We start from the raw sequence: 14,290 nt of genomic DNA, 5'->3' as shown, positions 1-14,290 counted from the left end.
AATTATTTGAATTTCTCTTATTTCTTCATTTACCTAAGGGCCTTTGTTGAGAGATGAGATTTTTGGGATTTATTCTTTATTAACCTGTAATTAAAAATAAAAGTAATTATTAGTGGTATATTTATTCATATAAAATAGATAATGAGGGTATAAAATTATAATAAAAATATGATTATCAAATACCCCCATACCTAAACTTTTGCTAGTCCTCTAGCAAAGAAAAAAAAAATCCTAACTCACTTTCGCAGGAATCGCGGTTGTATTTAGCGCATACAACAAGCCTTTAAACCCCTAGGTTACCCTAGTGGACGAGTTGTAGTCTCGTGAGGGTTTACAGTGAATATACCCACAAAATTCGGTCAACTTGCCAAATTAAAGAAGTCAGTAAATAACTAAATTCACTTGATAACTTTTAGATAATCTAATTGGAGCCAGTTATTACTCAAGAAATTTTTTTATATATAACTCTAAGGTATATTTTTAAGAACATCTTCTCATTGTAGCAATACAAAACCAAGCCAAACTTAGAAATTTAATTTAAAAGTTTTGAAAAGAACATGCTAACTCTTTGTTTTAAATAATTTTCAAATTGCTTGATTTAAAATATTTTCCAAGACCATATATACAACTATAAAACATTTATTAAAATTTTTTAAACTCTTTCATCATTGGTGATTTTTTTCTACTTTAACTGGCTTTCTAAGTGACCATTTAACGAGTTTTGGGCCAATGGATCCCAACCCAAATGGGCTTAGGTCATTAAGTATGGAAATACTCCTTGGGCTTAATTACTCGGTCAGCTTAGGCTTAATAAGATAGAATCACCTTGAATTAAAGAGTTTTTTTTTCTTTTTGGCGCCTATTTTTCACACTCTTCTTTTGCAAATTTTTTTTTGTATATGTATATATATTTTGAAAATATGTAAATCAAGACACTTTGAAAAAAAATTATTTTCAACTCTAAGTTAAGCATGCAAAAATTTTATTATTTTAAATAAAAGTCCAAGTTAAGGCTTAAGTAAAGTATACTACTTTGAAAATCATTTCTTAAGAAATTTATTTAGAGTTATCATAAAAAGTGAACTTAAGTAAATAACCAACTAGGGATTAGAAAATTTCAATATTATCAAATAAATTAATTATTACATAACTCTATCAATTTGGCAAGTGACGATATTTTTATAAATTTTTTTAAGAAAAAGGGAAAAAATGTAACTAAAAATATAAAATAAAGAGAAAAAATAACTAATTCTCACCCCCACACCTAAACTTTGCATTGTCCTCAATGCAAACTCTATGATGCATAAAGTAAAATAGATAAGAAGTGAAGCACTTACATTTAGTCCGCTGATAAAAATCTGCAATTACCTTTGGTCTGAGGAAGATGAAAACAAAAATTTATTCTTTTTTTTTCATTTTTTTTTGAAAACTGAACAAGAAACTCTCACATGAGAGAAGAATAAATTCTTTTTATTATTCTGAAATAAACAAAATAAACAATGTAGAATAAAATATTCAATATGAAGAGTTCCTGTTCTACATTGAATCCTACCTTACTGTTGAAAATTCTTCCCCGGATTTTAAACAAATTCAGAATGATATAATCAATAATATGAATTTCCAAGCATTTCGGGGTGTTCAGTAATTCTTGCAACAACATAAGGTAGGTATTATTGGTGTCATGCATTTTACATTTCTTAATAAACTTAGACTCTTGTACTGTGAAGTTTTGTTTTCTAACAACCAATTCTTCTGTGAAGTTCTGAAAATTTGGTTGTTGATTATTCTCTAAGAATCTAAGTTCATCAAGAAAGAGTTCTTTAAAATTTAATTCAAAACAACAAATATTTAACACAGTTTTATTATTCTCAAGGACCTGATCTGCTTCTTCTAAAAACTCTTAACTCTTTATCAAAAATTTCCTCAAAACTCAAATCAGACTCTTCTTCTTCTTCTTCTGATCTTTCCTGAATGTAGTTTATTTCTAGAGGCTGATTTTTTGTTGGTCCCCTGGATTAAAATTGTTAAGATCAGCAGTCAAATTTCCAAAGGACAGCTTCATTTGACCAATTCTACAGTTGATGAGAGCATTAGAAGTAGCTAAGAACGGTCGTCCTAAGATGACAGGTGTCTGTCCTTTGGGATTGGAAACATGCTGTGTTTCCAAGACTACAAAATCTACTGGAAAAATAAAGTCTCCAACCTTAATCAGAACATCCTCTAACTCACCCATAGGGACCTTAACAGATCTATCAGCCAACTGTAAGGTGCATTTGGTTGGGTTCAGTACACCTAGACCCAATTGCTGATAGACTGAATATGGAAGCAAATTGACACTGGCCCCTAAGTCTAAAAGCGCCTTATCAATGTGAGTATTACCAATGATACATGAAATGATGGGGGAACCTGGATCTTTACGTTTCAAAGGTATGGGATTTGATAGCATTTCACTGATATTGGCGGCTAAAAAGACTTTCTTTGGAACATTTATTCTCCTCTTCTTAGTGCACAATTCTTTTAAAAATTTAGCATAAGATGGAATTTGTTCAATTACATCTAAGAGAGGAATGTTGACCTTAACCTGCTTGAATGTCTCTAGGATTTTCTCCTCCTGAGGAGAGTGTTTCCTAGACCTGAGTCTATCTGGAAAGGGAGCAACCGGTCTAAATCTATCAAAAGCAGGCTCAGGTTCGGGTTCAGGTTCTTGGTCATCTGAGGGGAGTGATTGTTGAATAGATTCATCAGAAGGAGAAGGAGAAGGAATTTGTACAGGATCAAGAGTTTGACTTGGAGGAGTTCTCACTTGATTATCGACCTGTCTACCTGACCGAAGTGAATGGATTGCATTCACTTGAGCTTCATAGGATGAACTGCATCCTGTGTTATTAGGGTTAACCACGGGTTGACTTGGAAATTTTCCTTTCTCTCTTTCACTCATGGCACTAGCTAGTTGACCAAGTTGGGATTCTAATCTAGCTATAGCTTGAGTGTTGGAGTTGAGTATTTGTCCGGTTGATTGCATGAAGGAATTCAGCGTGTTAGATGTTTGAGTCAACATATTCGTGGTTTGAGTAGAGGCCTTAATTATGGTTTCCAAACCCCTTTCCAAGACGTTGAGATGTTTATCTTGATCTGGATTGTGATGGGTCTGAATTACAGCTTGATGAAGAGGAGACTGATTTTGATACGGCAGATTGGGTTGTTGAAATTGTGAATGAGAATCGAAAGGAACTGTGTTTCCCTTAGGAAAATGTTGGGTCGAAGCGGGAGTGAAGTGTTGAGTTCCGGGAGAATTTCCTTGATTCCATGCAAAGTTGGGATGATTTCTCCAACCTGGATTGTAGGTTGGAGAAAATAGATCATTTCTAGGGTGCTGGAATGTAGCGTTCATCTGTTCTAATGTATTGTTCTTTTCTAGGAGAGGACATTCCTCTGAAACGTGGGGAGGAGACTGACAATTATGACATCTTGAGACAGAAACATGATTGATTTGAGCTGGAGCTCGTTCCTTAATTTCTAAAGCTTCTAACCTTCGCAGAATCGTCGCCATCTTTACTTCAGAAGCAATGTTTGACTCCAAGGAAAAACCACTAGACTTAGATTGGGGAACTGATGAAACCCTATCATCACACTGTTCCCATTGCATTGTTTTTTCAGAAAGGCTCTCCAAAAATTCCCAAGCTTCATCAGCATTTTTTCTCATAAAATCCCCGTGGCACATTAATTCTAAGGAAGTTTTTGTAGAATAATCTAATCCCTCATAAATTATTTGGCACAATCGCCATTTCTCTAAACCGTGATGAGGACATTGGATGAGAAGATCTTTAAATCGGTCAAAATACTTCCAAAAAGGTTCTCCCGGGATAATTTTAAAGTTTTGAATGCTGTTCCTAAGCTTTACCGTTTTATGAATAGGAAAAAATTTCTTAAGAAAAACGGTGACAAATTCATCCCAAGTTGAGATGGAATTTGTTGGTAAGCTGTACAGCCATTTTTTAGCTTTATCCTTAAGAGCAAATGGAATAAATCTAAGCTTAACCGCATCTTCATTTAATTCTCTCATTTTAACCATAATACACACTTCCTCAAATTCCGAAATAAAAATATATGCGTCTTCTATTTCATTACCAAGGAATTTGGAAAGCATGTTTATGTATTGCGGTCTAAGCTCAAAACTTATTCCATTTGTTTCGGGGAGCCTAATGCATGAAGGGATTGCATTCCTAATGGGATAGCACATATCATGAAGAACGGGTGGATTAGGATGCTCCATTTCTATGATTGGTTCAAAGCGAATTAATCGATGTGTATTATCCCTAATCCACAGTTGCATACACCAAAATATTTCTTTTTATTTTTTTATTTTATTTTTTTTAAAGAAAAGAAAGAAAATTAGTTTTTTTATTAATGAGAAGATAAAGAAAAAGAAAAATCCTAACTAAAACAAATCAAAATAATCACTTTTCAATCAACTCTAATTCTAGGGTTTAGCCTAACTCAACTAGACCAGCTCCTAACCAAAAACTCCTACAGTAAAAAGATCAAAGTTTTACCAAGGTAGTTAGCCAGGTAAGGATAGTACTAGAGGGTGATCAAAGATAAATTAAGTACCTCTTTCCTTACGGAGTGCTTTACGCAACCCCTAAACCTTGCCTTAGACACCAAGTAATCTGAGAAAACTTAAACCGGTTCACTTAAGGATTTCTTGTTCCTTATTGAGCTCGAATCCTTAGGGGCCAACGTCTAATGAGTTTTATTAGGCTTGGGTTTGTGAAGTGAGGAATTAGTGATTTTTGGGCTAAGGAAAGGGTGATGAAATCCCTCACCTTATCTTGATTATGGGGTTTTGCCCTTAAAGATATTTTTAAGTGTGTGCCAAATCAAGATGCTCAAATCACTTGGTGAATTCCTACTATCAATATGAAATGCAACCCTATGAATTAAAAGCAACTAAAAAGGATGGAAAAGAAAAATCTTTTTTTTTAATTAGGGTTAACAATCAAACAAATGAGAAGGGGGGATTTGTTTGAATTTTATTATCTTGTTAGTAAATGTCAAAGTAGATGGTGAATTTTATTATGGTCAATGGAAAATAATTTTTTTTAAGTCCTAATTGTCTCTAATTGTGAAGAAGTAGCTAAAGGGTGGAATTAAAAACTAGAAAGAGGACTTACCCGAAAGCAAATCTTCAAATCCTAGTTCTCCAATCCGCGATCTTCAAGCTCCAAGCGTTTCCTTCACAAAAAACACACAAGTTAAAGAACCAAAATAATTAAAACCTACTTAAGCACCTTCCCCGGCAACGGCGCCAAAAACTTGATGCGGCATAAACATGTACCAAAAAGGTTGCAAGTGCACAACCGTATCAAGTTATAGTATTTAAGATATCGATCCCACGAGGAAGGTGTTTTGTAGGAGAAAATATAAAATCGGTTCTTATGTTGTGTGTGTGACAAATAAGATTGATGAGTGAATGTGATTGTGAAGAGATTGGGAGAGTGAAAGTGGTGTGTAAATAGGTGCAAGTGTAAGTGAGAGTGGATTTAAAAAAGAATGAGTATGATCAATAAGGTGAGAAGGAAAAATGAATAAAATCAAGAAACAAATAAAAAAAAAATCAAGAATGAAGAACAAAATTCTAGAATAAAAGAAAATGTAAGAAATTAAAGATGGTAGATTCAATTATAGATATGAGTAATCTACAATTGAACCCACTTCTTAGAAAAGGGTGATTCCCTAGAGGGTTCTAGCCTAAAGGCGAATCAAACAAAATAAAAATAAACAAAAAGAAAAACTAAACCCAAGAGGGTTCTAGCCTCAAGGTGAATAGTATAAGAAATTAAAATCTAACTACAAAATAAATTGCAAAATCTAAACTACAAAATAAAATTGCAAGAATTAAATGCAAGAAAATAAATCTATTCTATAAGCATGAAATAAATCTAAGGCAAGAGGGTTCTAGCCTCTTGGCTATTTAACAAGAAAATAAAATCTAAACTACAAGCATAGAAATAAATCTACACTAATAAGCAATAAAAGAGAAAAAGAAAAGAAATGCAAACCTTCAAATAATTCTCCATCTTCATCTTCATCTTCATCATCCAACAAAGAGAAGAAGACAAAAATTTAAAGTGGTGAAAAAATTATTATTATTAATTGCAACAAAATTTACAATTTTGGAAGGCCTTCTCAATTAAGAGTAGCCCTCCTCTCCAAAAGGAGTTACAAAAATTTTCACACTCTTAACCCCTCACTCTCTACCCCTATTTATAGTAATCATCAATGAATATGAGCCATTGGATTTGTCTTGAGCCCCAAGCAACAATCTCTACCTTTGAATTTGCTTTTTGTTCTTCTCTAGCCCAACATAGGAGGCCCATATGAGATTCAAAATTAAAAACCAAGTCTTTACAATCAAATCCGGTCTTGAGCTCATTGATTTTCGGCCCAATTAATGATTTTCAAAATTCAATCTTCATTTGATTTCTAAAGCAAAGTCCGGTCCAATTGGAAATCTGCAGCACATTCAAATCAGGCCCATGGAGCTCATTTGATTTCAAAAAAAAAAAAAAAGAAAAGAAAATGAACAAGCCAAATCCGGCCCAATCTTCAGCCGCATCACAAGTTCAATTCAGCAATCAATGTTTGGTCTTCATTTAATTTTCAAAACTAAAATCAACAGCCCACATTCGGTTTCCCTTCATTTATTTGCAGCAGGTCCGGCCCATAGAGTGTTGATTTTCAAAATCAAAGTTTGCAGCCTATTCAAGTTCGATAGCCCAATCTGCAGCAGTGATTTTGCTGCACTTCGTTTTTTCAAAACCGAAATTTGAAGAGATGTAGCAAGGTCCTTATTCATTTATTTGATGAAATTCCAAGTTGACCTGCAACACACTCCAGCCCATTCAAGCCAATGAAGATCAAAGCTGCAGCAATCAAATGAACCGGCCTTGTAATCTTTTGCATAAAAGCCCAATTCATTTCACTCTTTGCATTCAAGTCCATGCCAATTCTTTGGGCCTTTTAAAATTCAATTATTTGAATTTCTCTTATTTCTTCATTTACTCAAGGGCCTTTGTTGAGAGATGGGATTTTTAGGATTTATTCTTTATTAACCTGTAATTAAAAATAAAAGCAATTATTAGTGGTATATTTATTCATATAAAATAGATAATGAGGGTATAAAATTGTAATAAAAATGTAATTATCAAACTCTCTGCAGACTTTCTAGTGATTGATTTGTCGAGCTTTGATGTAGTATTTGGGATGGATTAGTTGGGGTCATTCTTTTCCACCATTGATTGTCACCGTCGGAGCGTAGTATTTGAGATACCGGATCACCCGAGGTTTGAGTTCCTCAGTGGCAGCTCATCGGCCAGACCTGTAGAGTACAGAGCTAGACCGAAGAATGCGACGTTAGCTATAATGCAAGTGGAATCCGAGAAGCCAGTTGTAGTTCGAGAATTTGAAGATGTGCTTCCTGATGATATTTATGGATTGCCACTAGATCGAGCAATTGAGTTTTCCATAGATTTGAAGCCTGGAGTTGCTCCGATCTCCAAGACCCCTTATCGTATGCTTCCGGCTGAGTTGGCCGAGATTCGGACTCAGTTGGATGATCTTTTGCAGAAAGGCTTGATATGACCTAGTGTATCAGCCTGGGGAGCACCTGTGTTGCTTGTGGGAAAGAAAGATGGATCCAGCAGATGTGCATCGACTACCGGGAGTTGAATGTGGTGACAGTGAAGAATACGTATCCACTTCCCCGTATCGATGATATATTCGATCAATTGCGAGGATTGAGAGTATTTTCTAATCTGGACTTACGAAGCGAGTATCACCAGGTGAATGTTAAGGATTCTGATGTCCACAAGATCGTGTTCCAGACGAGATATGGACATTATGAATTCTTAGTGATGTCGTTTGGTGTGACTAATGCGCCGACGACATTCATGAACCTGATGAATCTGGTATTCTATGATGTACTGGACAAATTTGTGGAAGTCTTTATTGATGATATCTTGGTGTACTCTAAGAGTGAAGCAGAGCATGCAGAGCATTTACGGTACGTGTTGAAGACCTTAAGAGAGCATCGGCTATTCACCAAGTATAGTAAGTGTCAGTTCTGGCTAGATTGCATTATGTTTCTAAGACACGTGGTGTCAGGAGACGGCATATCAGTGGATCCGGAGAAGGTATCTGTAGTGAAGGATTGGCCTACCCCTAAGTCGGTGTCTGACATTAAGAGCTTTATGGGATTAGCTGGTTACTACCGTCGCTTCATCAGAGATTTTTTGAAGATTGTAGAGCCGATAATGCGACTTACGAGGAAGGATATTAAGTTTGTCTGGTCCGACGCTTGTGAGTAGGCGTTTGAGGAGTTAAAGTCTCGGCTGATTTCGGCCCCAGTCCTGATGATACCAGATAAGAGTGGGAACTTTGAGGTATTTTGCGACGCATCAGGTAGAGGATTGGGATGTGTTCTTCAACAGGATGGTCATGTGGTAGCATATGCTTCTCGTCAGTGAAGAAGCATAAGCAGAATTATCCTACCCACGACTTGGAGTTGGCAGCTGTGATTTTTGCCCTTAAGCTTTGGAGGCATTATCTGTTGGGAGAGCAAGTGAAGGTGTTCACTGATCATAAGAGATTGAAGTACATATTTACTCAGAAGGAGCTCAACATGAGGCAACGCCGATGGTTAGAGCTGATGGCAGATTACAACATAGATCTTTAGTACTACCCTGGCAAGGTTAATGTAGTACCAGATGCTTTGAGCCGATTGCCGGCAATCATGACCCTCCAACAGGAAGTGAGAGATATGAGTATAGAAGTTCTTCTTCCAGGAGTCACCGCTTCTTTGATGAATCTTCAGATTCAATCGACACTGGTCAAGCGAATCAAGGTTGCACAAGCGAGTGACTCATTTCTTCAGAAGTACAGAGAGTTAGCAGTGGCTGGTCTTCGACCAGAATTTGTTGTTCATGAGGACGGATCCTTATGATTTGGGAGTCGTATCTGCGTATCAGGAGGAGATGTTCGAGAGGAGATATTACGGGAAGCTCACAGTTCACCATATTCTATTCACCTTGGAGGTACGAAGATGTATAAGGATCTGAAGCTAAACTCTTGGTGGTGTGGTATAAAGAGAGATATGGCTCGTAGTGTAGCTAAGTGCCTTGTATGTCAGCAGGTGAAGGCATAGCATCAGCGCATCGTAGGTCTTTTACAGCCATTGCCTATTCTGGAATGGAAGTGGCAGCATATCACCATGGACTTCGTTACTAGCTTACCTCGGAGCACTAGACAAAATGATGCTATTTGAGTGATCGTAGATCGATTAACCAAATTGGCTCACTTTATTCCTTTCTGAGTGGGACAATCGACGGAGCATCTTGCTCAGAGATACATGGAGGTAAAATATTTATCTCTATATATTTCAATGAGTTCCTTTCCTAAGAGTGTTAGTAAATCTCTCGTATTGCAAGAGATCATGCGATTGCACGGAGTTCCAGTGTGCATCGTCTCGGATCGTGATACCCGATTTACCTCAGAGTTCTCGAAGAGTTTGTAGGCGAGTCTTGTGACCAGTCTCAGTTTGTAGGCGATTTACCTTAGAGATCATGCATTTTGGCCTCATTGAAATTATTTACCAATGGGTTGGAATGACAAAATGGCCAAAAAAATGGGTCGCAACTCATGAAATCGTGAATATTGGACTCCATGGAATTATTATCAATAGGTAGAAATGAATAAAAATGGTCATAAATCGTGGGTCATAGCTCATTAAGTCATGAATTATGGTTTCCCTAAAATTATTCGTCAATGGGTCGAATGACTATAAATGGCCTAAAATCCTGGGTTATAGCTCATGAAATCATGAATGTTTGCCTCTATGTAATTTTTTTCCATTTGGTCAAGACAAAAGAAAATGGATAGAAATTATGGGTGATGTCTAATTAAATTGCAAATTTTGGACTCCACGATATGTTTATCAATAGGTTGAAGCCATAAAAAATGGGCAAGCATTATCGGTTTGTAGCTCATGAAATTCGTAAATTCAGATTCTGCAAATATATTTGCTAATGAGTTGAAATAAATAAAAATAGCCATAAATAGCCAAAAATCATAAATCTTTAGACTCCGCAATATTATTTGTTAATAGGTCAAAATAACTAAAAATAGCCAAAAATCGTTATTAGCTCATAAAATTATAAATTTTGAACTCTATGAAATTATTTGTCAATTGGAAGAAACAAATAAAAAGATCAAAACTCATGAATTATAACTCATGAAATCATAAATTTTGGCCTCCATGCTAATGGGTTAGAACTACTAAAAGAGCCAAAAATCATTTTTTATAGCTCATAAACTAGTGAATGTTTACCCTCCACAGAAAATTTTCCCCTTTAGTAGAAACAAAAGAAAATAGAAAAAAAATCATGGATTATATCTTATTAAATTTTCAAATTTTTGACTCTACAAAGTTATTTGTCAAAAGGTTGAAATGAATAAAAATGGACAAACATTATGGGTTTATAGGTCATGAAATCATAAAATTTGGATTCTGCAAAATTATTTGCTAATGGATCAAAAAGAATAAAAAGGGCCAAAAATTGTAGGTAAAAGCTCACGAAATCATGAAATTTGGACTCTGTGAAATTATTTACCAATGAGTCTAAAAAGTTAAAAATGGACAAGATTTATTATTTATAGCTTATGAAATCGATAATTTTTGACTCTGCAAAACTATTTGTCAATGGGTAGAAATAAATAAAAATTTCCATAAATCATACATTGGAGCTCATGAAATTATGTATTTTGGCCTCCATGAAATTATTACTAATAGGTCAGAATGACTAAAAATGGCTGAAAATCATGAGTAAGAGCTCATGAAATCATGAATATTCGACTTGATGAAATTATTTACCATTGGATTGAAACTACTAAAATGACCAAATATCATGGTTGATAGCTCAAGAAATTGTAAATTTTAGATTTCATGAAATTATTTGCAAATGTGTTGAAATAATTAAAAATAGCCAAAAATCATGGGTTATAGCTCCTGAAATTACAAATTTTTAACTCCACAAAATAATTTTCCAATGGATAGAAAAGAATAAAATGATAAAAGATTATTGGTTATAGCTTATAAAATCAAGAATTATGCCCTTCTCAAATTTATTTGATAATGAGTTATGACAACTGAAAATGACCAAAATTATGAGCTATAAATCATGAATCATGAATGCTTGCCTCTATGGATTTTTTCCCCTTGAGTTGAAATGAATGAAATGCATGAAAATTATGAGTTACATATTATGAAATTAGAAATTTTTAGCTCCACAAAAATATTTGTCAATGGGTTAAAACGAGTAAAAACAAACAAACATGTAGGTTATATCTCTTGAAATCGTGAAATTTGGATTCCTTCAAAATATTCACCTATAGGTCAAAATGAATAAAAATGACCAAAAATCATGAGATAGCTTATGAAATCATTGTTTCTACAAAATTACTTGCCAATAGTTCAAAATAACTAAAAATGGCTAAAAATCGTTGGTAATAGCTCATAAATTTGTGAATCATGGATTCCAAGAAATCATTTGTTAATGGTTAGGAATGAGTAAAAATGTCTTAAAATTATGGATTATAGCTCATTAAAACACGAACGTTGGCCTCCAAGAAATTATTTGCCAATGTGTCAAAATGACTAAAAATAGCTGTAAATCATGAGTTATGCTCATGAAATCATAAATTTTAGCCTCCATAAAATTATTTGCCAATCGGCCAAAATTATAAAATGACCAAAAATGTGGGATATAGCTCATGAAATTACTAATTTTAGCCTCCACAAACTTATTTGACAATGGGTTGGAACGACTAAAAATACCCAAAAATAGTGGGCTAGCTCATGAAATTGAAAATTTTAAACTTCACCAAATTATTTGTTAATGGGTAGAAACAAAGAAAAATAGTCAAAAGTCATTAGTAATAGCTCATGAAATAGTAAATTTTAGAGTCTATGAATTTTTTTCGAAGACTCAAAACGAATTTAAATGGCAAAAATCATGGTTATAGCTCATGAAACCATATATTTTAGCCTTTGTAAAATTATTTGTCATTGGATTGAAATGACTAAAAATGGTCAAAAATCATAGATTATATGTTATGAAATTATGAATGTTTGTCTCCGCAGAATTATTTTTCCCTTTGGTCGAAATGAAAGGAAATGGACATAAATGTTAGGTGATAGCTTATTAAATTGAAAATTTTAGATTTTATAAAATTATTTGTCAATGGATTGAAATGGATAAAGGTGGACAAACATTATGAGTTTATATTATTGCAAATAAAATTGTGAAATTTGGATTCCACGAAATTGTTTACCAATGAGTCGTAACGAATAAAAATGGCTAAAAATAGCATGTAATAGCTCTAAAATTGTGAGTTTTGGACAATGCGAAATTACTTGCCAATGGGATAGAACAATTAAAAGTAGCCTAAAATCATTATTCATGGCTAATGAAACCTTGGACTTTAGACTCCATGAATTATTTATCAATGTGTAGAAATGAATAAAAATAATCAAAAATTATGAGCTATAGCTCATAAAATTATGAATCCCAGCCTCCACAAAATTATATGCCAATGGGTCAGAATTACTAAAAATGGTTAAAAATCAAGGATCATAGCTCATGAAATTATAAATTTTAAACTCGACAAATTTTTTTACCAATGGGTCGAAACAACTAAAAATTGCTAAAAGTCATCTCATGAAATTGTAAATTTTAGACTCCATAAAATAATTTACAAATAGGTAAAAATAAATAAAAAATACACAAAATTAATGGTTATACTTATGAAATCATTACTTTTGGCCTCTGCAGACTTATTTACTAATAGGGTGAAACAACTAAAAATGGTTGAAAATGGGGGTTATAGCTCATAAAATCAATGAATTTTAAACACTGCAAAATTATTTACCAATGAGTCAAAATGAATAAAAATGGTCAAAATAATTTAAACTAGCTAATTAAATTATAAAATTTTTAATCTAGAAAATTATTTACCACAGTATAAAAAAAAATGGTTAAAAATTATGGATCATAGCTCATAAAATCATGAATTATGGCATCTGAAATTATTTGCCAATGGGTCGAAGTAACTAAAATTTGTCAAAAATCATGAGTTATAGCTCATAAAATCATGCATTTTGGACTCTAAAAAATTATTTAGTAATGGATAGAAATAAGTAAAAAAACTGGCCAAAAACTATTGGCTATAGCTCCTTAAATCATAAATTTTTACCTCCTCGAATTACTTGCTAATGGGTCAAAAATACTTGAAATTCCTAAAATTATGGGTTGTAGCTCATGAAATCATGAATGTTTGCTTACGTATAAACTTTTTCCCTTTGGTTGAAATGAAAGAAAATGGGTAAAAATTATGAGTTATATCTTATTAAATTACAAATTTTGGACTCCATGAAATTATTTATCAATGGGTTGAAATGGGTTAAAATGACTAAAAATAGACAAACATTTTGATCTCCATAAAATTATTTTCCAATGAGTCGTAATAATAAAAAATAGCAAAAAATTATTTATCATTGGGTTGAAATAACTAATAATAGCCTAAAATCATGGGTAATAGCTCCTAAAATCATGTATTTTGGACTCCATGAAATTGTTTGAAAGTGGGTCAAAATGGATAAAAATGACCAAAAATTATTGGGTATAGCTCATGAAATCATTAATTTTCTCATTTGTAAACTTATTTGCCAATATTAGAATGACTAAAAATAGCCCCAAAATGTGGATACTAGCTCATGAAATCGTGAATTTTTAATTTCACAAAATTATTTGCCAAATGAGTCTAAATAAATAAAAATGATCAAAATAATTGGTAATAGCTCATAAAATCATAAATTTTGGACTCTGAAAAATTATTTACCAAAAAGTCAAAATGAATAAAAATAGTTAAAAATCAAATTATACAGCTCATGAAATCATGAAGTTTGGCATATGTGAAATTATTTTCAATGGGTTAAAATAACTAAAAGTGACCAAAAATCATGGCTATAGCTTATAAAAATTGCAATTGTTGGACTACATGACATTATACCAATGGGTCAAAAAGAACTGGCTAAAAATTGTGGGTTATAGCTCATGAAATTGTAAACTTAGACTCCTCAAATTTATTTTGTAATGGGTCTAAATGATTAAAAATAGATAACATTCTAGAATTATAGCTCATGGAATTGTGAACTTTAGGCTTCACGAAATTA

At 33.4% G+C, this 14,290-nt stretch overlaps 1 protein-coding gene across 1 annotated transcript; it reads left to right on the top strand.

Moving 5' to 3' along the window:
• Positions 8,477 to 8,922, top strand: LOC109820889. Its single transcript, XM_020387082.1, has 2 exons — positions 8,477 to 8,700; positions 8,763 to 8,922. Exons 1-2 carry the CDS (start codon positions 8,477 to 8,479, stop codon positions 8,920 to 8,922), a joined length of 384 nt encoding a protein of 127 aa, XP_020242671.1.

Source organism: Asparagus officinalis, chromosome 8 (assembly GCF_001876935.1).
Source record: "Asparagus officinalis chromosome 8, Aspof.V1, whole genome shotgun sequence".
NCBI lineage: Eukaryota > Viridiplantae > Streptophyta > Magnoliopsida > Asparagales > Asparagaceae > Asparagus > Asparagus officinalis.
This window is presented reverse-complemented; position numbering and strand designations above follow the sequence as displayed.

What these genes read in the sequence shown, in the direction of transcription:
- LOC109820889 (XM_020387082.1), top strand. Translation starts at nt 8,477, where the DNA reads ATGTGTTCTTCAACAGGATGGTCATGTGGTAGCATATGCTTCTCGTCA. An exon ending in AACATGAGGCAACGCCGATG is followed by an intron (nt 8,701 to 8,762) that starts GTTAGAGCTGAT and finishes AGGTTAATGTAG; the next exon opens with TACCAGATGCTTTGAGCCGA.